This window comes from Euleptes europaea, chromosome 8 (assembly GCF_029931775.1).
Source record: "Euleptes europaea isolate rEulEur1 chromosome 8, rEulEur1.hap1, whole genome shotgun sequence".
Lineage (NCBI taxonomy): Eukaryota > Metazoa > Chordata > Lepidosauria > Squamata > Sphaerodactylidae > Euleptes > Euleptes europaea.
The window spans coordinates 56,624,700-56,651,604 of record NC_079319.1 but is presented as its reverse complement, the minus strand read 5'-3'; the positions used below and the strand labels follow the sequence as shown (position 1 = coordinate 56,651,604).

Sequence of the window (26,905 nt, the reverse complement as noted above, 5' to 3'; positions counted from 1 at the left end):
TATTCTTTGTAAGATTAGGATAACTTGTGGGGGGCTCAGGGGAAAATAACTATATGATGTCATTTAGAGAAGCAGCCCAGTCTGAAAGAGCTGGAGTCTTGGATTAATACAGGGGAAACCTGGGTTCAAATGCCTATAGAGTCACGTGGTTCACTATGTGAGCAATAAAAACAATGCCTAAAACCCAAGTAACAGAAATGGGGTAACACTGCTCCATATCAATGTCTCGGTAATAACACGTATATTTTGGTTTGTGGCACTACAGTAGGCATGTCTCATCCTAACTGTTTGGAAGGATGGAAGGCTGAGTCAACCTTGAGCTGGCTAGCTGAAACCAACTTCCATTGGGATCGAACTCAGGTCATGAGCCGAGCTTGGACTGCAGTACTGCAGCTTACCACTCTGCGCCACAGGGCCCTTAACTTAGTTGGGAACTTAGAATGTACTTAATAGGAATAAATTTTTAATGATATTTTATTAGGATTATTTATTTATTTTTCTCTTCTTGTTATGCATGTCAATATTTTGCTTCTATGCCAATACAGGTTTGATGATGATGGCAGTATAGTAGCAAACCCTTGTTAATATTATGAAAAGAAGCAGGGGAGGGGATAAAATATTTCCCCATTATCTATCAATCTAGTAAAATGATGCCTCCCATCCTTAACATACATAGTAATGGAATGTTAATCTGACTTAGTGGTTACACGTATAGAATGGAAGTTAGAACTCTCCCCTTATTTAGATTTAATTACAGTTTAAACACTGTTCAGGCAGTGGGTTGTTGTATTGGTGGGACATCTAATATCTCTTTGTAAATGCTGCTTTGCTACTGCAGACATTGAGGTTCATGTCATATGTCAAATGATATAATACTTTTAGAAAACATGTCAGCAAAATCAATCTCAATGATCATAGTGCTTCTCATCCAGCACCACTACATAATCAATTTCCCCCAGCTTTTGCACTAGGTAAAGGTACAAGGATAAACAGAATATATATTTCTTGCCAATTTACTTACTAAAGGTTTATTATGATATGAAGTTTTTATGAACTACAACCTTCTCCCTCTGATGTGTCCTAAATTGGTCACATGGTTTGGATCAGGGTCATATAGGGGGCCCAGGTGGAATTTTTATGTCCAGGGGCCCATGGTCAGTGGGATTTAAGCCTCCATTACTGTGTGCACGATTGTGCCATTAATAATCAGTAAATTGTATTTTCTGTGTAAATCTATGTATTCTAGGGACATGGCATAGATCATGCCAGAAAAAGGTCCCATCCATTAACATGAAAAAAATGTAAAAGGTGAAAAATAATTTTGTTAGAACTAAGAATTCCCAGGGCTTTGGATGAAGTTGGATCAAACTTTTTCTCAGAGACAATTAATCATCCCCCCCAATCACTTTCTTCAGTCATGCAGACTTTCCTCTAGGAATGAGTGATGAGAGAAATGCTCTTCTTTAGATTGTCAGTGATGCTCTTTTCAATGCTACCTGTTATAGCTACAGAAAGACAATGGTAATTAAAACAACCTAGGAGAAGACAAATTTAATGGCAAGTTTGTTATAGAATTATTTTAACTGTTCCCTGTACTACAGAAAATCACAAAAACTATTTTGGACCTGGGAAATTCATGACCCCGAACTGTATGTCTTACAAAGTAATTCTCTTCTATCCTATTTTTCTCTTCTACCTGACATTTTTCAAATTATTTTTTGACATCTGAATAAATTATTGCTCTGTCACTTGTCTCCAGACAGAATTAAGAAGCACTGAAGGGAAAGAAGGGGTACAGAATTTATTGTCATCAAGAGGTGAACAATTTGATTTCAAAGATCCAGGATAGGAAGAAAGATGCACTATAATCACTAAAAGGAACCACACTTACAAAGGTTTACAGGAAGTACACTGCATTAGAACCTTGATTAATTTCAATGTGACCAAAGTTCATGCATCCTTGCCCCTAAAATAAATAGAACCTGCTTTGCAGAATATTTGGTACATTACTCATTTTTCCTTGATAGTTCTAGAAAACAAAAAAGAAAATGAAACACACTTTAAATAATTAATTCAAATACAAAACTATCTAATTAATTAATTGTTTTAATGACCATGTCATATACTATACTAAGCACCGTTGACTTAGTACATTTTAGTCAACGTATTGTGTTCCATTTAACCAACTTATTTCTGTTCTAATTGATTAAAATAAATATTGCATTTCGACAGGACAGAAGTTTTAATTTTACAAAGACAACAGCTTATCCTAACTAATTGACATGAAAATGAATGGAAAGAAGACTGACTGCATTGCTCAAGGGGGGGGTGGTGAACCGCAGCAGCCGGTACAGCACAGCTGAAAAGCCTCCTCAGAGGCTTCCCGGCCACCGCAGATGGAAAAAAAGCCTTTTTTCCAAAATAAAACCAGGAAAAAATATTTTCCCCCATAGGGGAAAGTGGGACTGCACCACATAAAAAGGTGGTACAGGATCACTGCCATCCCAGGAGGCATTCCTGAGGCAAAAGGGGTTTGGAATCTGCGTAACAGCAGCTCCATCCCCTGGAATGCCCCAGGAACGCCTACTGGGATGCCCATGCAGGGACTTGCAATGGGAGAATGCTGGCGGGAGGCCTTGCCAGTGCCTGAGCCCTGCGCTACCACCGCGGTCCAAGGGGGCTGGCGTACGTAGCACTATGCCGCTGTCCGTACCAGTTTGCATGGCGCAAGTGGAATGGACGCCAGCGTAGGGGTCCTGCTGGCTCCTAAGAGCATTTGCCTCCCCCTTCAGGAATGCACTGTGTAAGATGATGTATACTGTAAGTGAAATAAAAACTGAGCGGCACAGAGAAGAAGAAAAGTAATAGATGTTGTGATGGTGGTGGCAGTAGTGACCTTAGGGAGTTAGGGAGAAACATCTCAAAACAGAATAGATCTAACAGGAGAAAAAGACTGATAAATAGAAATTTGGAAACTTCACTTTTGCAAGGTGTTAATCTGGCCTCAATAAGCCATTTAATTTGTATCATTTAAACTTTGGGGTCTGTGTCTTCCTGCTGATAACAGCTCTTTCCCACTGGGGTGATAAGCACCCTAACAAATAGAGGTTCCCTAGCTGAGAAAGCCTAATTAAAACAAGGGATTGTAATCATTGGTACAATGTTATTTTCCACGAGAAGAAGAGAACTGTAACAATTAAACAGACTCGGGTTGCACAGGTGCGCTTAATTCAATCTGCTATAGATGCCAAACTGCCACTACATACAGCCTTGAGTACCCACTGAAAAGGAAATAAATTAGCAGCAGAATTCCAGATATGCCAATTTTGCATATAAAGCACTGCAGTGTGGGGACACAAAAATCACCAGCACAGTAATCGAAATAACACAATCTAAGTAATTTAATTAAAAGTTTGGGAATGCTGCTTTCCTTAATGTAACCTTTTGGAACACCAGAACTGTTAATTAGCTAATCTCTAAGGGCAGTTTCCACAGCATGTGGCTCAATTTATATGCAAAATTACTGGATTACTAATTTTCTGCCAACCCAGTGATCTGATTGGCTAATTACCCATAAGCACATTGTAATACCTTATTTTAACCATGCTGCATTTCTGCAGAACACTTGGGATTTTAAAAAAAAACCCAGCAACTGCAAGTTAGCTCAAAGATTATTCAAGTTTGAGATATGCCATACTCACTCAAAAAATAAATTATAACAGAGCGACTGCTCAGTTAAGTCTTAAGGTCTTTGATAATTGCTTCACGTCAGCCTGAAAGTTCTAATATTTACTGGTGCCTTCTTGAAGTCATAGAACAAAATAGCTTCTTTCATATTTTAGGTATACAAAATAGATATGAAAACACACCCTGTTAATTTTTGCAAGACTCATTTCCTACAATTTTTTTTTAAATGTAACAAAACCATGTTAAATGGCAATGTATTCTTCTTGCATTGCAGTGGAATTAACTGTATATAGTATTCAACTCATCTGGAAATCTGGTCACAAAAGGCTTTGCACAGGTTTATAAAGTTCTTCCTGACTTATAACTGCAATGCCAAGCAAATGAACCAAACCACTTTAACTGTGTAGCTTGGCTAAGTGTGTACAGAATAAGAGGAATGAGATTTGGGAACTTTAGAAATTATCTCTTACAACTTTAATCCATAAACAATTGCACACGGAATGAAATCCAGGTATATAAACAAAATGATTCAATAAGCTTCTATCCTTGTGACCAAGGTAAGATTTGGATATCACCCATGTTATAATTTTAGCAGTGGTTTATGGGTAAAATTTAGTTAACAAGGAAGAACAGATCATAAGAAAAGTTATCACAAAGTCAGGTATTTAATGGAATCAGTTTTATCATTTTTTTTAAAACTCACACTATTTTCAGGGAGGGAAAGAAAATACATTTATAAAATTATGTGAATTTTCCCCCACCCCAGGAATGCAGGGACAAGAAGCATTTTCACGTTTTCCATTAGTCTATTGAAACCTAACTCACAACTAGGATTCAATTAAAAGTTTACATAGCATTGTAGTAGGAAAACCCTGGATTGGCTATCTAAATTTGTTATTTTTACAGACCATTCCAGAGGCTGGGGGGCGAATCAGCTTAGGGAGTCGCGTGATCCCTATGCCAGCGTCTCTGCCACTTGCACTGTGCAAACTGGCACAGATGCCAGCTTGGGGCCACTTATGCTGGCCCATCTGGATCACAACGGCAGCGCAGCCCTCTGACACTGGTACGGTGCCCCCATCGGCGTTTTCCCCGCACAAGTCCCTGCGCTGGCATCCTGGTAGACATTTCAAGGGGCGGAGCTGCCTTTAGGCAGCTTTTAAACCCCTTTCATCCCAGGAACGCCTCCCAGGATGCCGGAGGTTCTGTACCAACTTTTTGGGTGGTGAAAGCCAGCTTTCCCCTTTGGGGGAAAACACCTCTTCTCCTATTTTTATCTCAGAAAAAGACTTTTTTACCCCTCTGCGGTGGCCAGGAAGCCTCTGAGGAGCCGTCTCAGCTGCGCCATCCCAGCTACCACTGTCCCCCCCCCCCCCAGGAATGGGCTGTTAAAACTCTCCCTCTCTCTCAAGCTTATTTTTTTCAACTAAATATGAAGTACTTGTGAATTTTAATAGATCAAATGATTAAGCAATGTATTATATCTGCATTAAATTGCATGTGAATAAAACAATGGCTTTGAAGAAAATAGCATGCATTTGTTATTTTTAGATTAAGTAAGTCCACACCTCAATAGTCACCCTCTTAGAGGATGTATTACTTCCTGTGCAAGACATAAGGAAGAATGCCTCTTCCAAGATGGCACCTGAGCATCGTAAATTTTTATAAGTACTGATACTAAACATAATTAGCATTTAAAAACATTCTGGGTAGTGAAGTGATATGTTCTGCCAGGAACTCTGAAGACTGTTATTTTTCAAACTTAATATGCCGTCACAATTTCCATTTGAAGGCCAGAACCAGAGCAACAAAGTGTTCTTTATTTGTAATATGAGGATGTCGAGCAACTTGAAGTGAACAATTCCAAACAATATTTTGCTTTATATATGTGAAGGAGAACTTTTGACTGGAAATCTATATTTGTATTTTGAAAGCCCTTATTGTAATCCTTTGTAACACATGTGCTAATAGGTAGAGAAGTGGATATGAAAGAGGTTATTATGGTGGCACATTTGTGCTGCCACCATTAAAGCTGTGCAAACACCTGCATTGTAAATACTTGTCTTCAGGGGCTTATGAGTGCCATGAGAAGATTTTCCCATGACTGTAACATGGCAAGTTTCTGGTATCGAGGAAGAAAATTGTATTTGTACTATGAAGTGTAAAACAGTAAATGGTTTCTTTATTTTAAAAAGCTGAAGGCAATCTGAAGGGATGAAAATGCTAGTTTCAGAAGCTGCTTTAAAATGAGCAATTAAAATATTTTATTAAGCCTAATATATTTAAACCATAATAAGTAAGTTGTACCATGAACACTTCAAATGTAATTGCTGTTCCCATGCATAACTATATGATTCCTTTTTATTATGTGCATGCGTTACTTAATTCTATTGTTCAACTGCTTTATTGGACAGGTGAGGGGTGCAGGCAAATAAGTTAATATGGTGAGCAAGATCTGAGCATAAATTCATACAAGCCTTATCAACAAGTAGAAATGAATGAACTCTGAACTGGTGACTTACTAATAATAAATATTGAAACCTTTAAAAGCAATTCATTTGTGCATGGAACAGAATACATCAGCGAAACCATTTAGATACAGTCACAAAAGATGAATTCTGAATAATTCCTGGCAGGCCACGTGAGCATTAAGATGTCCAGCAGACACTTATATACGCTACTCAAAAACCCATTCTTCCACCATTCTCTTATAACAGCCTGACACTGTTCACTGACTACCCTCAGCATGGAATAAAAATAACCACTAACGAATTAGACAGTTGTACAGTCTCACAATTTTTTTTTGCTGTAAATGGATTTTAAATAACTATTATCAATTGCAGAATGCCAAACAGCCATTTTGAAATTATGCCCGCCTCCTCTTTCTACGTGATTTCTTGCACTGAGACAACACCAAAGAGTTTTCCTACAAGGAAGAACCAGGTGCATCCTCTGGCAGTGCCAATTACTGCAGATCGCCAAAAGCCTTCATTAGTGGCAATTTCAGCCTATTATAGCGACTGTATAGAAGAAAAATAGAGTCTAATTTTCTAACCCAAATTGCAGGTTTTGAATTTATTGCACTTAAAATATAGTTACATGGTCTCTTGATGTAGAATTAGGTAAAATGCTTTTCGTTCCTCTTATACTGGTGCCCTAATCAACCTGAATAGGAAGAGGCAAAAGGCTGGCTCATTTGCAAGTCAAGCCTTGTAAAACTAAGTCTAGTTCACTTGGCGTATACGAAAACAGTAAAAAATAAATGATTATGCAAACCTTCAGCTTTGTTAAAATCCAGATTGGTAGCCTACTGCAAACCAGTTATACTTGCTGCTATTTAACAGCATCCAATTACATTTGCTCATTAGCACTTGATATGTTGCATGGAGCTGAAAAAGAGCAGTAGGACAATTAAATACTAATCTGACCCACTCCACAGGGATTTGGAACTAAATTCCGGAATGTTTTTTCCGGCCTGTGGAGTATAGTGCAACACACACGAACACAAAGAGGGGAAGGAACTGGATAATGAAAGGCTGATGAAAGAAAGATGGCAGAATATTTTACAAGAAAGATCTTAAAAGTTCAGTTTGTATGTTTAGACCATACATTCACAGTTTTTAAAGAAGTTTTGCTTTCCAAAAGAATATGAATAGCCTTAGAGCAGGGATGGGGAACATCCGGCCCAGGGGCTGTATGCGGCCCCCGAGGACATTTTCAGTGGCCCTTGGGAGCTCCAGGGCCCAGCTACAGACTGTTGGTCGGCAAGAGGATGGGGAGGGACGCTTCCCCCAAGGCTGCCCCCTACAGTCACGGCGTTCAGCACACTGTAAGCCCCTCTCGCCGCCTGTCAAGCGGTGAGGGGGGGAGAGGCCGGTGGCTCCCGGCGGCAGAACATGTGCGCGGGAGCCGGTTGGGCTTGGAGGGCCTTTTGTGGACTCGGGGTGGAGGGGTGGGAGGGCGTGGAGGCTGGGGCCTGGTCGCGTGGGGCTGCGTGTGCTGCCGTGTGTGTGTGTTTGGGGAGGTGGGGAGCCTGGAGTCTGGTTGCGTGGGGCCAGCATGTGCAGGTGTGTGGGGGGAAGACTTTTCTCTCTTCCTCTTTTTCTGTCACTCTTTCTCCTTTCTCCCCCTCTCTCCCTAGTCTCTTTCTTTGTCTGTCTCCTTCCGTCCTTTTCTCCCCCTCCATTTCTGTTTTCCTTCCTTCCTCCCTTCCTTCCCTGAGGATCGGCTGCAGGCTGCGCCCCCCTGGTGCCACGCTTGCTTGGGGCCCACCGCTGGCTGCCCTCCCACCTGCGGGAAATCAGATCACTATATTTAAAAAAGAAAAGATTACAGAAAGTAATGAACTGCCTATAATGGTTGGGGGATATGCCAAAGAAAACTCTTTCTTTATAAAAGTCAGAATATATGGCACAAGAAGAGATGCTTATTGAAATAAAAACTCAAAGTAGCTGTATTTTTCTCTTTTAGGAGAAATGGAAAAGTCAGGTTAGCAAGGAAGTTTCAGAAAATAAATTTGTCTGGTAACAATACAAAGGAATGAGGAAACTTGAGCTATTTACCAACAATAAATATTTTGTAATTAGGATGTATCTGATGTATTTCACTGACAGGTGTTGATACTTTGATATGTACTGAGATAGTACTCAGTCACTGCTTAGTTGAATAAACATAAGCTTCTTGAAATAATAGTTTGTAAGTTGCAGGAGTTAGGAACAAACACAGAATTTCCCCAGTTTTCTTCCTTAAAACTGGTTACGGATCTTTCTATTTATTTAAGAGGTATTTCCCTTAGGGAAGGATACTGAAATCAGTCCCTTCACACACGATCCTTCTTGATCCTAAACGAATGTGTTCCTCTCACTCCAGCTGCCAGCCTCAACTGTCAGCTTCAACAATCAGTATCAATTGTCAGTTTCTTTAACAGTCTATCAACTGCTACTTGTAGAATTCTCAATTGTTGTTTTTCCCCCCAAAAAACCTTCCTGTCACTCAAGGTTCTACTACCTGGACAACTTTATTAATAAGAGAAATCATTGTGATTATTTGATTGTGTAAACTCGTATTGAGATTATGCTCGCTGTTAAATTATTCTCTCTCTGTGCCCACAACTGGTTGCTACAACAAACATTGCAAGTGAACTGGGAACAGAGAAAAGTGGTTGGAGAAATTGGACTGAGGGCAGATAAGATACGTGAAAGGGAGAATTCAGCACTCTTCTCTTAACCTCATTCCTTCTTTATATGTTAATGAGATGGACATGTGAAAAGAAACATGTCAGATGCACATGTGAGCATTAGGTTCACATCTAGTTTGGACCTAATGTATGTGAAAACTGAATACTAGTAGTGTGCTTACCAAAAAAATTGACCTCTATACTGTGTCAAATTTCAGGTACACCATTAGACATGAGAAGTGTCGGCCACAGCATTAGTATGGTTCACCTTAAAAAAACCACGTCTTGTAATGTAGAGTTGTTAGTCAAGATTGATATTCAGTCTCTTAGCTTCTGTGTGAGATCAGAAGGTGAACAGATGAATATACATATACGCTTGGAAATTCTGATGTGAGATTAGCTTACCTTGTGTAGCAATATAGTGGTTTGGTCTGTGATAACCCTGAAATAAATTTGTAAAAAAAGTATTTTGCATCAGACTGTAACAATCTATCACAAGTAGGAAATTAAAGTCACACACATAAATGCATTTATTATTGAATGTTACATTAATTAAAAATATTAAGGTCGAAGGTCTGGCTGTTTCAGCATGAGAACACGTTTAGCATTTTTACAGCACCCTCAGGTTCCAAGTACTTCACACGCTTGTTGCTGTAATCCTCACATTAGCCTCTTTGGTGGGCTAGTATATTACCCAGGATTTTCGATGAGAGGCTATGGCCGATAGAGAATAGTAAAATTAAAATTTGGCACAAATGAGATTTGAATTGGGGAACATGGCTCATTCTCTTAGACACTTAGCTAAACCAGATCCAATTCAGGATAGGTCAGAGAAGTTGACTGTTTCTATACTGTACATAACTGAGCAAAGCATGCAGATGTTGTATTCTACATGAGTCTGCTGCTTCTTTTCAAGATGAAGGTAATTCTTAGTGGGAAGATTGAGATTTTGAAGGATACTGTGCTTCCCTCATTTGATGGGCTGAAGCCTTGCTGATTCAGTTAAAAGCCTACCAGTTACACTGGACCAAGCATTATTGCTGGAGAAGGAAGTTAATGCATCTGCAAAAAATGCTTTCTTCCATCTTCATTTAGCCCTGAAGATGGTTCTCTACCTTGACTCAGCCAACCTGGCCACATGGATCCATGCCACTGTGACCTTGAGAGTAGACTATTGTAATGAGCTCTATATTTATCTGCTATTTAAGTCTACTCGGGTACTGCAGCTGGTGCAGACTGCTGCAGTTTGGTTACTGTTGGGAGCTAGGCAGAGTAGACATATTACACCCACTCTACAGCTACTCCACTGGTTACCTATCAGTTATTGGGTTCAATTCAAGGTACTGGTTATTACCAACAAAATCCTTCATGGCCTTGGACCCTCATATCTGCAGGACCACCTCTCCTGTTATGTTCTGCCAGGGTCGCTCAACTGAACAAAGCCTTCTGTAGGGGCCACCCTGTAAAGGGGTAAGATCGACAGCTGCTTGGACACATGCTTTGACTGTTATGGTTCCCACTGTATGGAATGGCCTGCCTGAAGAAGTCAGGAAGGCCCCCACACTTCTGTCATTTTGCAAACTATGTAAAAAAAATTGTTCAAGAGGGCATTTCTATAAGAAGAAGAAGAAGAAAAGTTGTTTTTTATATGCTGACTTCCTCTACCACTTAAGGGAGACTCAAACCGGCTTACAATCACTTTCCCTTCTCCTCCCCACAACAGACACCCTGTGAGGTAGGTGAGGCTGAGAAAGAGTGACTTGCCCAAGGTTGCTTAGCTGGCTTCATGCATAGGAGTGGGGAAACAAATCCAGTTCACCAGATTAGCCTCCACCGCTCATGTGGAGGAGTGGAGAATCAAACCTGATTCTCCAGATCAGAGTCCACCACTCCAAACCACCGCTGTTAATCACTACACCATGCTGGCTCTATAAAGGGAACAAGACTGTATTAAAATGCAATGAACGGCACTTTTATAAAGGGAACAGGATGGTAGTATATTCTATTGTATGTATTATCTTGCTCTAACTGCACTGTTCTCTAATGTTCTAATTTCATTTTTGTACGGTCTATGACATATGTCTGATACTTTTCTGCATTGTTTCTAATTTTTGTGATCTTAGCCCTATCATATTGTTTGTTAGCTGCCTCATATCTTCCCTATTTCGCCATTGCTGTTATTAGGGGACCTTGAGCAAGGCTTGAACATATGCACTAATGCATCCACATTAATTCCATATGTATTATTCAATGGTGAATCTATGCCATCAACCAAATCAAGAAAGAATTTAAAGTAGCTATTTCTGTACTTGTATAGATATCATTTCTCTGTGAGGGTATATTTAACCCCTCGTTTTTCATTTTGTTTTGGTAATTCTACCCCCCACCCCAGGTTTAGAAAAAAGATCACCCTTAACTGTACCTGATCTGCACTCTGAGGCTATGTACAGAATTAAATATATAGATAATTGACTTTGCTCTTCCATAAATGCACCATTTATATATTTCAGAATTTGCTTTCTGAACATGAATGAGTTCATGAGTTTGAGAGGTGTTGGAAATTTTTACTGGAAAGTCAACTGACTTTTCTATGTGTCTGAAAATCCTTCTATTATTAGTAGTCACGTTTTATAACCTTGTGACTATTGCCCCCTAGAGATGTCTAAACGTGTCCATGTTCAATTAGCTTGTTTCAGGAGGACCAAAGTAGAGACAGTATTCTTACATCTAATTGCAACCCTGATACTGCAACTCTGCTGTAATATTATAATTTGCTTTTAGTATGCCGCATTCAAAGCACTGACATGCTAGCCTTAGGAGTCGGGCAGCACAATCCTAAGGGGGGTATTTGCAGCAGGCCTGGGGATGGCGCAGCTATTCCGCCTCCTGAGCGGCTTGTTGGCCCAGCACAGCAAAAATGTACTTTCCCCCAAAACCCTGTGAAACTTCTCCATGCCTTTTCATGGGGCTGCACCACCATTTTTTGCAGGCACAGGTTTGCGCCGGCAAAAGGGGACTTTCCCAGGGTGAAAGGGCTCAGGGAGCTGACTTAAGTCAGCCTCGCCCCCAGGAATGCCCCCTTTGCCACCAGCGTGAGATCTTGTGCTGGAAAAACGCTGCCATGCGGCTCCCCAGAATTGGTGTAAGTGGTCCTGCACCAGTGTTAGTGGTCATTTAGGTGGTGCAAGTGGCACTAATGCTGGTGCAGGGGTCGGGCCGCTCCTAAGGCCATTTGCCTCCCCCCCCTACAATTCTGCACTTAGCCTATTTATTTATATATTTTTACTTCTATCCCACTCCCCCGCCCCAACTGCTAACCATCATTTACATGTACTAAGTTGAAAGCAAGCTGAGGCACATAATCCTTAATGTTAGGACTGGTAAATAAGAAAAGAGATAATTTGCTCGTTTCAACTCCATTTTTTAAATTAACTAAGAAAAGATCTAATTCTCTTTTATCAGACCCAACTGATGACAGCATCATCACATGGTGTCATTAATGAAGAGGAAAACAACGCTGATAACATTGTTAAGATGAATAAGCTGTTTTTTTTAGTCATTAGCATGAATGTTGTGTATGAACATAACCTTGTTGAAGTTTATTGGCACACCCAGGTCTAAAATGGCATTGACTTTACCTTGATTTTCAGTTCTACTTTTGATTCCATTCTTTCTATGTCCCCCAAAATGCTGTCTCTTAAAGAATTTATTCTAATGTAAAACATTAAGTTAACATGATGCAGGCTGAACACAGAAGCAGCCTTCAATAATTAAACAGTGTACATATTTAATGAAATGTCTTGCTTGCGTTAAAAGTACTGGTTAACAGATGCAGACTATACTTTGAAGGCTGCCTTAAAAGTGCAGAGATGACAAGAGACTGCGAGTCACTGTATTAGGAATTACAGAGTTTTGTCACATTAATATGCAAACTACTCTCTTTTAAATGTGGAATTATGCCAAGTTGTTGACAGATACTGGAAATAACATTTCTTTTGTTTACATAAGCTCCAGGAGGAAAAGTAGCCAGATAAAATTACTGGCAAGGCTCCACTCCAGAACGTGGCAATTTTAGGAAATGGCTGATATAATTTTCTTATTAACAAACCTTCAGTAGTTCTAATGTCAATTTTAGCATACATATGGGATCATTTGTGGTTTTTCAAGAAATTTAGCAGCTGGCATTCTCATTGCATACAACATCTACATTAAATAGTCGATAAACAAATAATGATTTTCTTTGACTAATTCTGTTAGATTTGTGGTCTAGATGAATATACATACATCAACATAATTTCCATTGATGTAGTCAGAGTTTGCGTCCCCTTCAATGGTCTGTAGCCTAACTCGAGAATGATCATCTGAAACAGAACATATAAAAATGCATCATATAATTTGTATTCCTTTCTCTACACACAAAATGAGAGTTTACATGAAATTGTCATGTATGTGAGGGAATTCTAGATGACACCCTCCTCCCACAAGATACACTATGGCATTACAATATTATGATTAATTTAAAATACTTCTTTTTAAAACAGAAATAAGCAAAAGCTTCAGGAATATTTACTTGTTTGTTGAGGAATAAGGTGTCCTATGAATTTGTAGGTGGTGTTATTCCTTAGAAACAGAATAAAATCTGGGGGGAAAGCTTGCATCCAAGAATGTGTATGGTCTTTTATACTGAGCTTAGAATGAATCACCAGATTAATAATGATTTTGGACTGATATGATTTTGCTACATTAATCTTTTCTTTCTAGATTTTTATTCATATTTATTTACTTCATATTTACTTCATATTACTTCATATTTATTTACTTCATTTATATTCTTCCTTTTCGCCCAGTGGGAAACCCAAGCAGGCTTACATCCTTTCCACATTCTTCATTTTGTCCTCACATCAACCATGTGAAGTAAGTTAGGTTGAGATCGTGTGACTGGTTCAACGAGCTTCCATTGCAGAGTGGGGATTCACACCAGGGTTGCCCAGATCCTAGTCTGACACTCCAACCACTACACAACACTGGTTCTCCAAAGCCTCTCACATCTTGCTATAGCGCAGATCAGTCTTGTTTGCTTGTACTTTGTGAACCACACATTTCCTTGTGTTGCGGATGCCATGTGCGAAGCTACTTGAAAGGCAACTCCCTCTGATCTGTTACTGAGATGCCAAAACACTTGTACAGAGGCCAGGTTTTTATATTAAAAGCATCTCTGTGAAAGGATGCTTTTAAGGTCGGCCCACTCACCATGTGTATCACCTATGTAAGGGGAGATTTTATACACCACACCAGCTGTACAGAATTTTCCAAGCAGCTATCCACACAAAGCCAACCATATAAGAATCAGTGTCTTGGACTGACAAATATCTGATGCTGAGCACTCGTTAATTTAGAAATGCATCCCTGGATCTAGCAACATGTTCCCCTCTACGCATTCAGCACAGAAGGAATTGAGTTTTAATTTGATATCCACCACTGTTAGCTTTGGGAAAGGTCTTCATTTACCTCCATTATTTTCGTCATGGTCTTTTGGGCGACCCGAAAACACCCTGCAGAGCAGTGTTGGCCCATGGGCAGCAGTTTTTAAATCACTTTCCTACAGAACGTGAAAGCATTTAAATTGCTTTCAGTTAATACAGTTTAGGGCTAGTTCAATACTGACAGGAAAAAAATCAGTTGCTTGGGAGTAAGAGCGTGAGTCAGATGCTGGTGGGCGGATTGCAGTTTAGACTATAAAAACTACTGATATCCACTATATTTTCAAATATGAATAGATCAGGAATAGTGAACACACACACACACACAAAATGTTTCTTGGACAGCGCCTACCAGAATTCATAGAAAATTAGGAACATTCTACAGCAAAGATTTTAAAAAATGGAACACTGGAAAAATGTGAACTAGTGTATTATTAAAGTGGTATCCTAAGCAGAGTTATATCCTTCTAAGTCCATTGAAGCCAATACACCAGGGGTGGGGAACCTTTTTCCTGCCAGGGCCATTTGCACATTTATAACATCATTCAGGGACCATACCAGGTGTAGATCTCCCGGTGGGGGGGGGGAGGCTAGGGTTGCCAGGTCTCCGGCCACCCCCTGGAGGTTGGCAACCCCAGGGGAGGCCATGCAGAGAAGGCCTGGGGGGCTCCTCCGTTCCTCCCCCCTCCCAGGCGGGAGGGCAGCCAGCGGTGGGTCCGAGCAAACAAGGTGCCAGGGGGGCGCAGCCCACAGTCGATCAGCAAGGGAGGAAGGGAGGAAAACAGAGAAAGAGGAAAAGGGAGAGAGGGAGAAAGAAATGGAAAGAGGGGGAGAAAGAAAAGGATGGAGGGAGACAGACAAAGAAAGAGAGGGAGAGAGAAAAGCCCCCCCCCACATACCAGCCAGCCCCACGCAATCTGGCCCCAGGCTCCATGCCCTCCCACCCCCAGAATCCACAAAAATGCTGCTCAAGATCAATTGATCAAGGAGCTTCTAAGGGATAAAAGAAAGAAAAAAGGAAAGAATCCACAAAAGGCCCCCCAAAGCCCGATTGGCTCCTGCGTGCATGCTCTGCCACCGGGAGCCGCAGGCCTCTTTCCCCCCACTCCCTCTCACTGCTCAACAGCCAACAGGCAGCAAGAGGGGCTTACAGTGTGCCCCGGCGTTCCTGCATGCTGAGGCTATAGGGGGCAGCCTTGGGGGAAGTGTCCCTTCCCCTCCTTTTGCCGACTAACAGCTGTCAGTCGGCGAGAGGAGGTCCAAAGGGCGCTGCAGCGCCCCTGCAAGCCGTGGCCCCAGGAACACCCTCAGAGAGGGCCGTCCTGTGCCGCTTCTCCGCGGCGGGCCCCCGGAGCTCCCGAGGGCCACAAAAAATGTTCTCGGGGGCCGCATAAGGTCCCCGGGCCTGAGGTTCCCCATCCCTGCAATACACTGTCTAACTGCTTATACTTAATTTACTCTGTAGTTAGTTGCAGTCAGAGGTTGAGTAATGGAATAGACTCTAGTAACTAGTCAAAAAATCTCTCTTTCCACTTTATTCCACACTACCTTTTGAGTAAGTATTCATTCTGACAGATGGCAGTATTTGGGCATACTGTCAGATCTGAAATATAGATTCCATATTGAATACTGGTTGCTAATAGATTATGCTCTATGAAATGCTTCATTAAATGCGCATATATCTGCTCATAAATCCGCGGGACCAAGAAATCAGCTAATTTTGCAAACGGTAACTGTCCCTCAACTATTTTGTGTACTCAGCCACTTTAGCCTGGAATTTCCTTAGCCATATTTAGGGACTGAGAAGGCTTGCAAATGTGTGTGGGAAATGTGTGCATGTGTACAGCAAAGTAACATCTAGTCCGAAGATCAAGGATCCATCTGAAGATCAAGGATCCATTGTGCCATCACCAGCCCTAAAATGGAGGGAGCCAGAGATGGGCCAGGAAGAGTTCTACTTTTCATTATCAATGGAGCTCTCCTGCTCAGGCAGTCCTTACCTAAAACTAACAGGCTTAGCCAACTTTGGGTGAAAAAGAAGTGTGAACAAGATTAGCTTAGGATGCATACTGTTTTCAATACAGCTTCATTTCATTTAAAGGATCCTTGCCAGGGACTCTCTGTCCATTCACTGCTGGATCGAGAACCCACAAGTCCTTCCCTAGGGCCCAATTAGCCCTGGGATATGGAGCCAAGGGGCTTTGGGGTAATTTTATATCGGACAGTACTGCCCCCTAGGGTGCCAGGGACACCTAAAGCAGGTGATCCTATGGCACTCCTAGCCCCAGCGCTGCCACCCTACCCAGCTGGCTGGCCAGCAGTTCGGGATCACTTGCCTGCTGATGCCGGTGTAGCAGGAGAAGGTGGGGGATTGTTTCCAAAGCTGCAAGAGATGGACAATGGTCTTGGAACCCCTTAAATCTCTATGGCCTTTACCATAGAGCTTTGAGGGATTCACTGCCGGTTCTGATGCAATTCTGCTCCCATTTTCCCTTCTGCATGGGCATCAGCAGACAAGTGAGCCCTGAACTACTTGACCAGCTGTTGGGGGTTGGGGGGAGAGACTGTAGCCAGCGTGCCTAGGGCATGAAAAGCTCTTGGGCTGGCCCCGATTGCCTCTATGAATGCCAGGGCAGTTTATCTCAAATATATTTCGGAACATAGTTTATGTGTATATTTTCACACACCCCTCTCAAAATGCATTCTGGATGGTCGCCTTCAGATATATCGTGTAAAACTATTTGAGAGATGAATTTTGTATTCTACATATTATCCATGCATATTATTGATATGATACCTAGAAGTATCAAGATATAATCATGGCATTCCATCTCTTTCGCTCTTTTTGAAGTTTCTTCCTTGTTGCTCTTAGATTATGAGTAATACCATCTCTGAAAATCCTGTTTGTGCTGACAGCTCAATCTACAAAACATGTTCAGCTCTAGTCCCACTGGAATGTAGGAGGTTTGCACAGCTTAGCTCCAAGACTGCAAGCTGTTTTCTTTCTACCTTGTGCTCTTCTGTAAGTGGATTCTGCTGGAAAAATGCTGATATTTTGTACCATCTCCTGCTCTATATGGCTTTGGTTATTTAGTAAGCAACCCTGCAAAAAGCTAGTTAACTTTCTTAGCTGTCCTGGCTCTGTAATACAAACAGGAATTAAAATATGTAAACACCTTTTTCACCAAAGCAAGCACACGAGCATAAAAATGCATTACGATAGTAGTGTGGTCTCTTTATATTTACCCAGTTGCTTCCCAGAGGAAACCACGTTCATTTCCTAATTTTTTTTTTAACTACTACTTTACTACTTTGTCAATTTGGATAGCTACAGTGGATGACCAAAATAGCCCTATGCTTGATGCTATGAAAGCTTCTTATTTCTTATTTCTCAATGCTTATGGAAAAATGGAGGTTGTCTATTTAGTTACAGATTGTAGGAGGTGAGTAAATGAAAAGGGGTTTTCTGCTGCTCTACGTTGGCTTTACATTCTACTGCTAATTTACATGTGGTGACAAAAAGGGAATTAAACTGATATTAAATATTTTATCTCTGTTTAGGTGGACCAAAGCCATTTTGACAGTAACAAACTGTGGCACGCAGTTATTAAAATGCCACGTTTGTGAATGGGGCTTTCACTCTAAGTTTTGCGTAACATGGCACATGGCGGCAGGAAAAAAAAAGAATATTGGTCTTTTATGGCTCAATATCTCTCTTTAGGTTTTAGAATGTTACAGTCAGAGAGTGATAAAGGCTGAGAAACAGTCTGTTGTAATTTGAATTTGGCCAGAGGAAGACAACTGAAAGTTTAGCAAACAAGCAGCAGCTGTAGGAGAGCTGTGGAGAGTCAGTGCTGTTGTTCTATGGGGATCTGACGCAGGATTAGTGGTTGTGTTGCCTTCTTTATAGGTCACTTGCTTTCAATATGCTCCATTTGTATATTTATTAATAAAAAAGATACTAAAATGACACCATATGCCTCTGGTGCTTCCTCTCATTTCAAAGAAACAGGCCCTGTTACTCAGACAAGTGGGGTTAACTGCTCTTTTTGTAATAATATGCTATACTTTAGCTATTAAGTTTATATTTCTTTAGACTAAAGCACACCCATGCTTAGAAGGATGGCTATCATATTCCTTCTCTGTTCATTATAATAGCCGTGTCAATAAAAATGCTAATTTAAAGAGCTTTCATGAGTAGAATCCTTCCCTCTCCTGTCTTCTGAGATGTGTTTACTCCTTCCCAACAAATAGCCTGTTCACATATGCCCTGATTTTATTCCTTCTATTATATGTTTCAGTGACAGTTAAAATGTAAATTTCAAAATCCGTTATTACCGTCTTGATAAGTTCTAGCCATGACTAATCTATATAAATACTACCCTTAAATCTCTTCTAGCTAAGAGATAAAAGATCTTAATGACGTCTTCCTGTTAATAAGGACCTTTTGGAGAGAAGGTGGCATGGTATGGCCTGATTTAGGAAGTGAACCGCCTCCGTCCCACCCCGGCCCAGCCACAGGAACTCCGTCTTCGATGGATTCAGTTTCAGTTAGCTCTGTTTCAGCAATTTCATCACGGTGTCCAAACACCCAGCCAGTATGTCCTGAGTGGTGTCCTGTTGGCCGTCCTTCAGCAGATATAGCTGGGGGTCTTCAGCATACTGATGCCAACTCAGCCTGAAAGTCTGCACCAGCTGGGTGAGGGGGTGCATATAGATGTTAAATAACATGGGGGAGAGGATCTCTGAGGGATCATACACACCAAGGGGTATTGTGGCAATACCTTCCCCCCAAGAGCTCCCCTCTGTCCCCAACCACAGAGAAAGGAGCGTAGCCATTGAAGGGCTGTCCCCCAAATTCCGATGCCGGCGAGGGGGTGGTCTAACAGATCAACCATGTTGAATGCTGCTGTAAGATTTAATAAACTCAGCTGTGCTGACCCACCACGGTCCAGCTGCCGACAGAGATAGTCTGCGAGGGCGACCAGGGCCATCTCAGTCCCATGACCACAGCAGAAGCCAAAGCCGATGTGTCCTCCAGGAAAGCCTAAAGCTGTTCCACCACCGCTCTCTCAACTTTATTACCCAGGAAATACAAAGCCCTTTGTGGCCTTGGACCCTCATATCTGCAAGACCGTCCCTCCCCCATGTTCTGCCGTGACAGCTTCACTCACCGGAGCAGGGTTTTCTGCAGGTGCCAATGGACAGATGAAAATGGGCAAAATCAACAACTGCGTTCTCCTTTGTGCCCCCCACCTTATGGAACAGCCTCCCTGAGGAGGTCAGGATGGCTCCCACTCTCCTGGCTTTCCACAAACTATGGAAAACTGAATTATTCAAGAGGGCTTTTCTACACTGGCCATAGGGTTGGACTATACCTGATGATTCACAAAGTTACTTGTAAAAATTATTAGGGACTGTGGTCTATTCTACTATGCACAGTTTGCTGAAACTAGGATCCTACTATGGAATTTTGCATCCTTTATTTGCTGTCAGGTCCTATCTGACTTATAGCAGCCCCTTGTGGGGGTTTCAGAGCGAGAGATGTTCAGAGGTGGTTTCCCATTGCCTGACTCCATGTCACAACCCTGCTATTCCTTGGAGGCCTCCCATCCAAATACTTGCCAGGGTCAACCGTACTTAGCTTCTGAGATCTGATGAGATCAGGCTAGCCTAGGCCATCCAGGTCTGGGCTTTGCATCATTAATGTCACGTTACTTATGGTTTGCTTCAGTTGTTTTTAGACTTCTAGTTGGTTCTACAACCCTAACTCTATCGTATTGTTTACTGAATGTCCCATCTGTCAATTGTATTGACTCACTCTGTGTAATCCACCTTGAGACAAAGTGAGAAACACAAACAAACAAACAAACCCCTTAATCTATTTACGTGACCTTTGAAAACAATCTCCAACAAGGTGATACATGAGCAAATTTTTCAATGTTCTAGAATCTTTAAATTGCATGTGTGCAAGACCCTGATTTGGATCAGCAGTGTGGTGTTGGGGAAGGGAACTTGTTTCCATTATCTGAATTGCCCGTAGAGGAGAAAACACAGATACTATATGGGTGCCTGTATTTCAAAGTTTATAGAACAGTGGGACATTCATTCATGGTTTCCTGTTGCTATGTCTTGATGAAGTCAAATGTAAACCACAAGAAATAGTGGGGTATAAATGTTTTAACCACAACAATAATTAATAATAATGCCCTCAACAAGCCCTCCTGGTTCTGGCTGCCTATTTGGAACAGCAAAAGAGAAGGGTTATCTAGCACCATCAGACCACAGCACATGGCCAAAAGCCTGGATTCACCAAGATGGGTTTTGTTGTGCAGACCTGTTCTAGAACTGGCTTTTCCATCCCATACTTTCCTATGACACTTTGGTCTGAAGCAACTGAATGCTAATCACAAGTTTAAAGAGTTGAGTACATTGTATCTGGAAAAGCACAGGTTTAAAGAAAATTCCTATCTATTCCAGGTTACTTCTTTTTGACCAATTGCAGGCATCTCTAACTACTTGCATTACTGTCATTAATACCATGACAGTAATGTTCTGTTATGAAATGCTGCAGTGATATTAGGTATGTTCCTCCTATATTGCACATTACATTGTTTATGCCAGGAGACTATTTAGGTAAGTGTTAAATCCACAAGTATGCAAATCTTGCCTCTAACACACTGAGCTGATCTTAACAGCCTGAGGGCCGATTCTGTTGGTTTAAGTTTTTTTTCTTACAGTAGCCTTCATGCCTAATGTTAACAATTTCCTTAATAACTTTCAAAGATTCTTCTTTCAAGTTCACAATCACTGGGATATACTTAGGGGAACTGTCCTCTATTCTGATATCAAAACTATTGTTACATTGATCACAGTGCTGAGCATGTATGCTTTGAGACTTACTTACATTTATGTGTGTTCTTGTTTTAGTTTGTAAGTGTGACATAACCATCTCAGGTTTTCTGTTTGTGTGCATGTGTACACACACATTTGTGAACAGCCCTGCATTACTTTTTTTAAACTAATGTGTTACAATATTCAAATACATATTGTTGATACACTTTGGTTTCAGAAGATGCAGGACATTTACCTTCTAACTAACATCTGTTGAATCATCATCTCAGGTTAACTAAGTAAATTGATTTTCCATGTTACCTTTAAAAAGCACAACCCATGTTGCTACTACTACATTACTAGTAGTAATAGTAGGCAAGTATAAAAATGCTGTATGGCGTGCCCATAACCAAAAATACACACTATCCAAATCCTACACACGTGTAACACTATATGATACTGTACACTCCTGTAGGATTCCATGGTGTTCAGTGGCTTGGGGGTTTATGTCAAAAGTAACTTCTGTAGTCTGAGAATGTACTGGGGAGATGTGAGCTGAGAACATGAAGGAGAAATAGATCTTTGGCAATGGGACAACAGGAGTTCACAAAGAAAGAAGAGGAACAGATACTCTAGATTTTTAAAGATAGAATTATTGTTAATTTTTCATTTTATTTAAGCAATAAATGTGATGATCTGATAGAGGGACAGATGGATGGATAGAGCCCAAAGAATAGTATTTTTTAAAAAGAAACTGGCAATTCTTATGGGATAGATTTATCTGCAGAAAATTTTATAAGCAAAGAAGTATCAGGTCAAAATGTTTAGCTAGAGCAAGGGTCAGCAACCTTTTACAATTAAAAAAATCAAACCACATCAACACTCAAAGCAAGAGATCAGAGCCAGTATAAGAAAGCCCATTAGCAAACTAGAAACATACAATTGTAATATTATAATTGGGAGATCAGTAATGCATACAGTTTGTGCAGCCCAAAGTTTCTGTGATTGTTTTGAGTCTTTTATTAGGAAGTGACACACAGAGGGTCTCACAACAAATAATATTAGGGTGCCCAGGTTGCCCACTATGGTAGGCAACATCTCACCCCTGTGCAACAGCTGGAACAAAAATAAAGAGTAAGATGGCATCATGCAATTTAGCAACATCTGTTCTGGATGAAGACCCAAAAGTGACATCACCACATTGTGTGATGGTCTAGGAATTCCCCAATGCAAGGAGGGTGTCACTACATGTGGCAGCGTCACACCAGAGACATGTGCCCTGCCCCCCCCCCCCAAGACTCCTGAACAACTTCACATACTGGTTACTCTAGCATCCCACCAATCCTCCAATTTACCTTTAGTTAAAGATTTCATATTCTTTTTTTTAAGAGCCATATTTGTTCTGCATTGACCCATGTTTGGCTCTAGAGCCCTGAGCTACAGCCTGTATACTTTCTCTGGCAAAACTGTATGTTTACAAGTACTGCTCAGCTCCAATAACATGTATAGTCACAGTTGGACATATCAGCTTCACACTTGACTTTTGCACAGAGCTCTAGATATAATCCAGCAGAAGTGAAAGCCAGGGGCTGGATCCTACCACTCCCCTTCTGCTACGAGGAGTGTTGATCCAACAGCAAGACTTCATACTTAGTGGGAGAGAGGGATTCAACACTACTGAAATAAAGTGCACAATTAATGACTTAAACAGGACCCTAGCTTGCACTGGATTATCCTTTTTACTCCCTCTCATAGAAAATTCGATGTTCATAGGTATGAACGCTGGTCATAACTTGTTCCGTGTTTCAATTGTAATCTTTTCAGAAAAAGCAATCATCTTTCAGTTATATGAAAGATATAGTAGTCATATAATAGTACAGTCATTTTGTGCAAGTGCATCAGGATCCTAGACTTTAGAAGTAAAGAAAAATAGGACTATATTTCATTAAAGTCTTTGGAATATTACAATGTTTATTTCTCCTTTATTATTTATTAAAGCAGTCTGGACTGTTTTTACTCCAGACACACACAGAGCAGCATATTGGCGGGCAATCTTGTCAGTTACTAAAAGGAATTTACACAGTAGTACAATTATAGTGTCAGCACTTACATGCAATGATATTCCCATATCTATTCTTCATTCGGTTCTCATCTTTTTTAGCTGAATCCCATGGTGCAGACTGTCCTTCAAAGAAACTCTGAAAAAAACAAAACCAAGTAAAAATAACACTAAGGGAAGGCATATCTAGCAAGAGAACCATTACAAGTTGTAATTGCAAGCTGCTGTAGCATTTGCTTTGTGTCTTAGCATTACCTTCAATGGTCCTCTAAACAAAGACGGGTTTAGTGAAAAATATAAGCAGACTGACTGAAATTGTAATTAGACTTGTTACTTGACTAGTTGCCTGATAAATTGTTATATTTTAGGAGCTATTAATAATATTTAATATCTATTAATAGCATCATTCGCCTCTATAAACATCATTTCTATACATAAAGCAGAGGCTGACACTGTAGTAAAGGTGAATAATAGCAGGAATAGCATGAAAAGGAAAAACATGGTTTTAAAGAATTGTTCTGCAACACTACTAAAGGAAAGCTGAAAGACTTATCATACCCTAATCCTCATGGATCAGTAAAATCCACCATGATGTTTAAATAAACTTTCACACAACACAATAAATGAATACGGAATATTTCATAAATGTCCCAGACACACGTATGTTTCTATCCATTCCAAGACTATTCTAAATATTCATCCAAGGAGGGCAGGAATACAGTGTTAAAACCGTAACTTGACAGGAATGATGTGGAAACTAAGTGTTGTTGTCTAGGTGACAACAGATATGATAAAGAAATACACATCAATCTTTTTTTCTGGCTGTCTACCAATCAGAGTTTTACTCTTTTAAAATGGGCATCAAGCAGACCAAATTTCAACAATCACAACCAATATAAACCAAGTTCACCACGCCAGATTATGCACCAATCAGGCACAATAAAACAGTGAAGGCCGTCTCCTGAAGAGGAAGAGGAAAATACACAAGTTCTATACCAGGGCTAGCCAAAGTGTTGCCCGTGGTCGTCACAGCGCTCAACAGTTCCTCCCTTGGTGCCTACCGAGATTTTCAGACAATGGGCAGGGCCATTGGAAGGCAGGGCTTGTTACTAGCTACCCTGATTCAAATGAAAGGGTTTTCCCACTGGGCTTTTCTTGGTCAGTGTGTGTTTCCATTCCCCCTTCAGGCTTCCCTTCTTCCCAGGAGGTGTGAGGGGGGAGATACTCTGCTTTGCTCTGCCTCCAGCCAGCATGGTGTAGTGGTTAAGAGCAGTGGTTTGGAGAGGTGGAGTCTGATCTGGCGAACCGGGTTTGATTCCCCACTCCTCCACATGAGTGGCAGACTCTAATTTGGTGAACTGGATTTGTTTCCCCACTCCTACACACGAAGCCAGCTGGGTGACCTTGGGCAAGTTACACTCTCTCCGCCTCACCTACCTCACAGGGTGTCTATTGTGGGGAGGGGAAGGGAAGGTGATTGTAAGCCGGTTTGATTCTCCCTCAAGTGGTAGAGAAAGCCGGCATATAAAAATCAACTCTTCTTCTCCTCCTCCTCCTCCTGAGGAAGACATTTGGGATTTGGCTCCACCTTCTATGGAAGCCATTTTTTGGGGAGGAGCTCACCACCCCCTCTCAAAATTCCAAATGTGCCTACAGGCTCAAAAAGTTGGGGACTCATGTTCTGTATAAAAGGTGGTTCTTCAGTAAGCTAACTGGTCTTTCCACGGGTAACAGTGGTGTTCTTCATTTGCACGCAAGTGGCATACACATATGTTTTATTAAAGTCATTATTTACAATACCTCAAAAGATTATTGCTAGGAAGGGAAAAAATGTGTTTTCATCCCACGCACAAACTGCTTTAATATTTACTTAACCACTGTACTAAATGATTTAATCAGGTTTATCTAAGAATTAATCTATTTATGTTAGGAGAACACATTAGTCATTCATAGCTCTGTTGCCAGAGGAATGGCATTCCTTGTCCTACTGGTGGCAATGATGTATTCCTAACTGAAACAAACTAAAAGAAAAACCCAGACTTGTATAGCACCGAAGACTGTGCCCAAAAGCAACATGAAGAAGCAAGTATTACAATCCATTCAATGCTTTGAAATAGCAGGTCAAACAACATTGCCTTCGACAATAACATGAGATTTAAATAAAAAACAAACAAAAAAATGGGTTGCTTTCCCTGTGAACATCATCTTAAAAGTCTGTGGAAGCCCAATTAGATCCAGGACCATGGCAAGGGGGAGGAATGCTTCCTGCCTTTTTACTTGCATCATTTCCCTGAGCCAAAACGGCTCCAGGGGAAGTTATTTGCCCCACTTCAGAGGAGCATGTGCAGTATTTCATGGACATGTAGCTCCAAGATGGGGCAAATAGCTCAGGAAAATGGTGTGGGCAGAAAGCAGGAGTCCATCTTCTCCCTCCCTTGCTGTGGTCCTGAGCTTAACCGGGCCTCTGAATTGAGACTTCTAACATGACGTTCCCTACAGCTGCTGTGTGGCTAGGTGAAAACAAGTTAGCTCTGTAAAACACAGACCTGATTTGTTATAAAACACATGCTTGGCCTTCAATCTTTAGCGATTAAATTACAAGAAACAAGAAATCCCCCTGGAAAGGTCAGGTGATTATTACCAGCAAACAAGTTTACATGTTTTACAACATGTATAGCTTAAATGCAATATTTTAAGGGTAATTTCTCTAGTGACTGTGACTAATGAAGTTCCAGCATTTATCTGAAAGCTGAAAAAAAGAGAGAGATGGATATGAGTGTGCACTTGGATATTTCTGAGCTGAAAATACCTGAAAGTGGCTGTTTTGGCTATTTTCAGGTATTTTTGGAGTTTCAGCATTAATGTGGGATCCTCCATGTTGCTGTTCCTAGGTATGTTTTTCTTCAGTTCATCAGGTTTCCCAGGCAATTTGGGGGGAGGGAGGCTCTCCTAGACAACAGTATTGCACATGAGGGATCTGGCAGAATTGGCATGTCCAGTCATCAGGATGGTCTCACAGCCCTGTAAGGGTGTCAGAGCATGGGCAATGAAGATGTATGGCAGGCCGGCAACCATTGCATTTCATGCTGGAGTTTTGGACTGCTGCCTTGCCTTGGATTTCTGCATTGAACTCCATGACTACATGGGACAGTTCTTCCCTTACCACCTGGTTTGCTTTTGATTAATTTGTTTTAATTTTTAATAGGGTTGCAGAGTTTTTGGTTTTGACTGAGAGACATTGGAGTAGAGGTAAGGGTTTCCGGTTCTTTTTAAACACTTTCCCTTGTTTTCTGTTTTTTTGCTTGCACTATTTTAAAAAAGGCTAAAAAGGTTTTTTGCTGGGAGGAAGTTGTTCAGTCTTTGCCTTCTTTTAAAAGTTGTTTTTTTTTTTAAAAAAACAACAACATAAAGTGTTTCTGTGATGCGTTTAAGGGGTTGTTGTCTGCTTTGTGGTTTTAAATGTCTTGTTCCTTTTTTTAAAAAGGTTCTCTGATTTGTTTCCTATGGGGGCTGTTGTCTGCTTTGTTAAAGGTTTTGTGGGCTGTGGGAGGTTGTTTTTAAGTTTTAAGATTTTAAAGCTGTTTTTCATAGTTATTTTAAAGATATTTCTTCGTTGTTGTTTGGGAGCTGGTTTCTCTGTTAGTGGTATTTGTAGTGTGTGAAGTCCCC

At 40.9% G+C, this 26,905-nt stretch overlaps 1 protein-coding gene across 6 annotated transcripts in view; it reads right to left on the bottom strand.

Moving 5' to 3' along the window:
- PTPRM (protein tyrosine phosphatase receptor type M) overlaps window positions 1–26,905 on the bottom strand; it is a 546,095-nt gene that overhangs the window by 42,503 nt on the left and 476,687 nt on the right. For all 6 annotated transcript variants that reach the window (XM_056854227.1, XM_056854228.1, XM_056854229.1 and 3 more), the window contains 3 exons: window positions 23,288–23,375; window positions 13,148–13,224; window positions 9,269–9,305 (listed from right to left, as the gene is read on the bottom strand). In XM_056854227.1, the coding sequence (XP_056710205.1) occupies window positions 9,269–9,305; window positions 13,148–13,224; window positions 23,288–23,375 (202 nt within the window). The remainder of the gene's footprint in view (window positions 1–9,268; window positions 9,306–13,147; window positions 13,225–23,287; window positions 23,376–26,905) is intronic.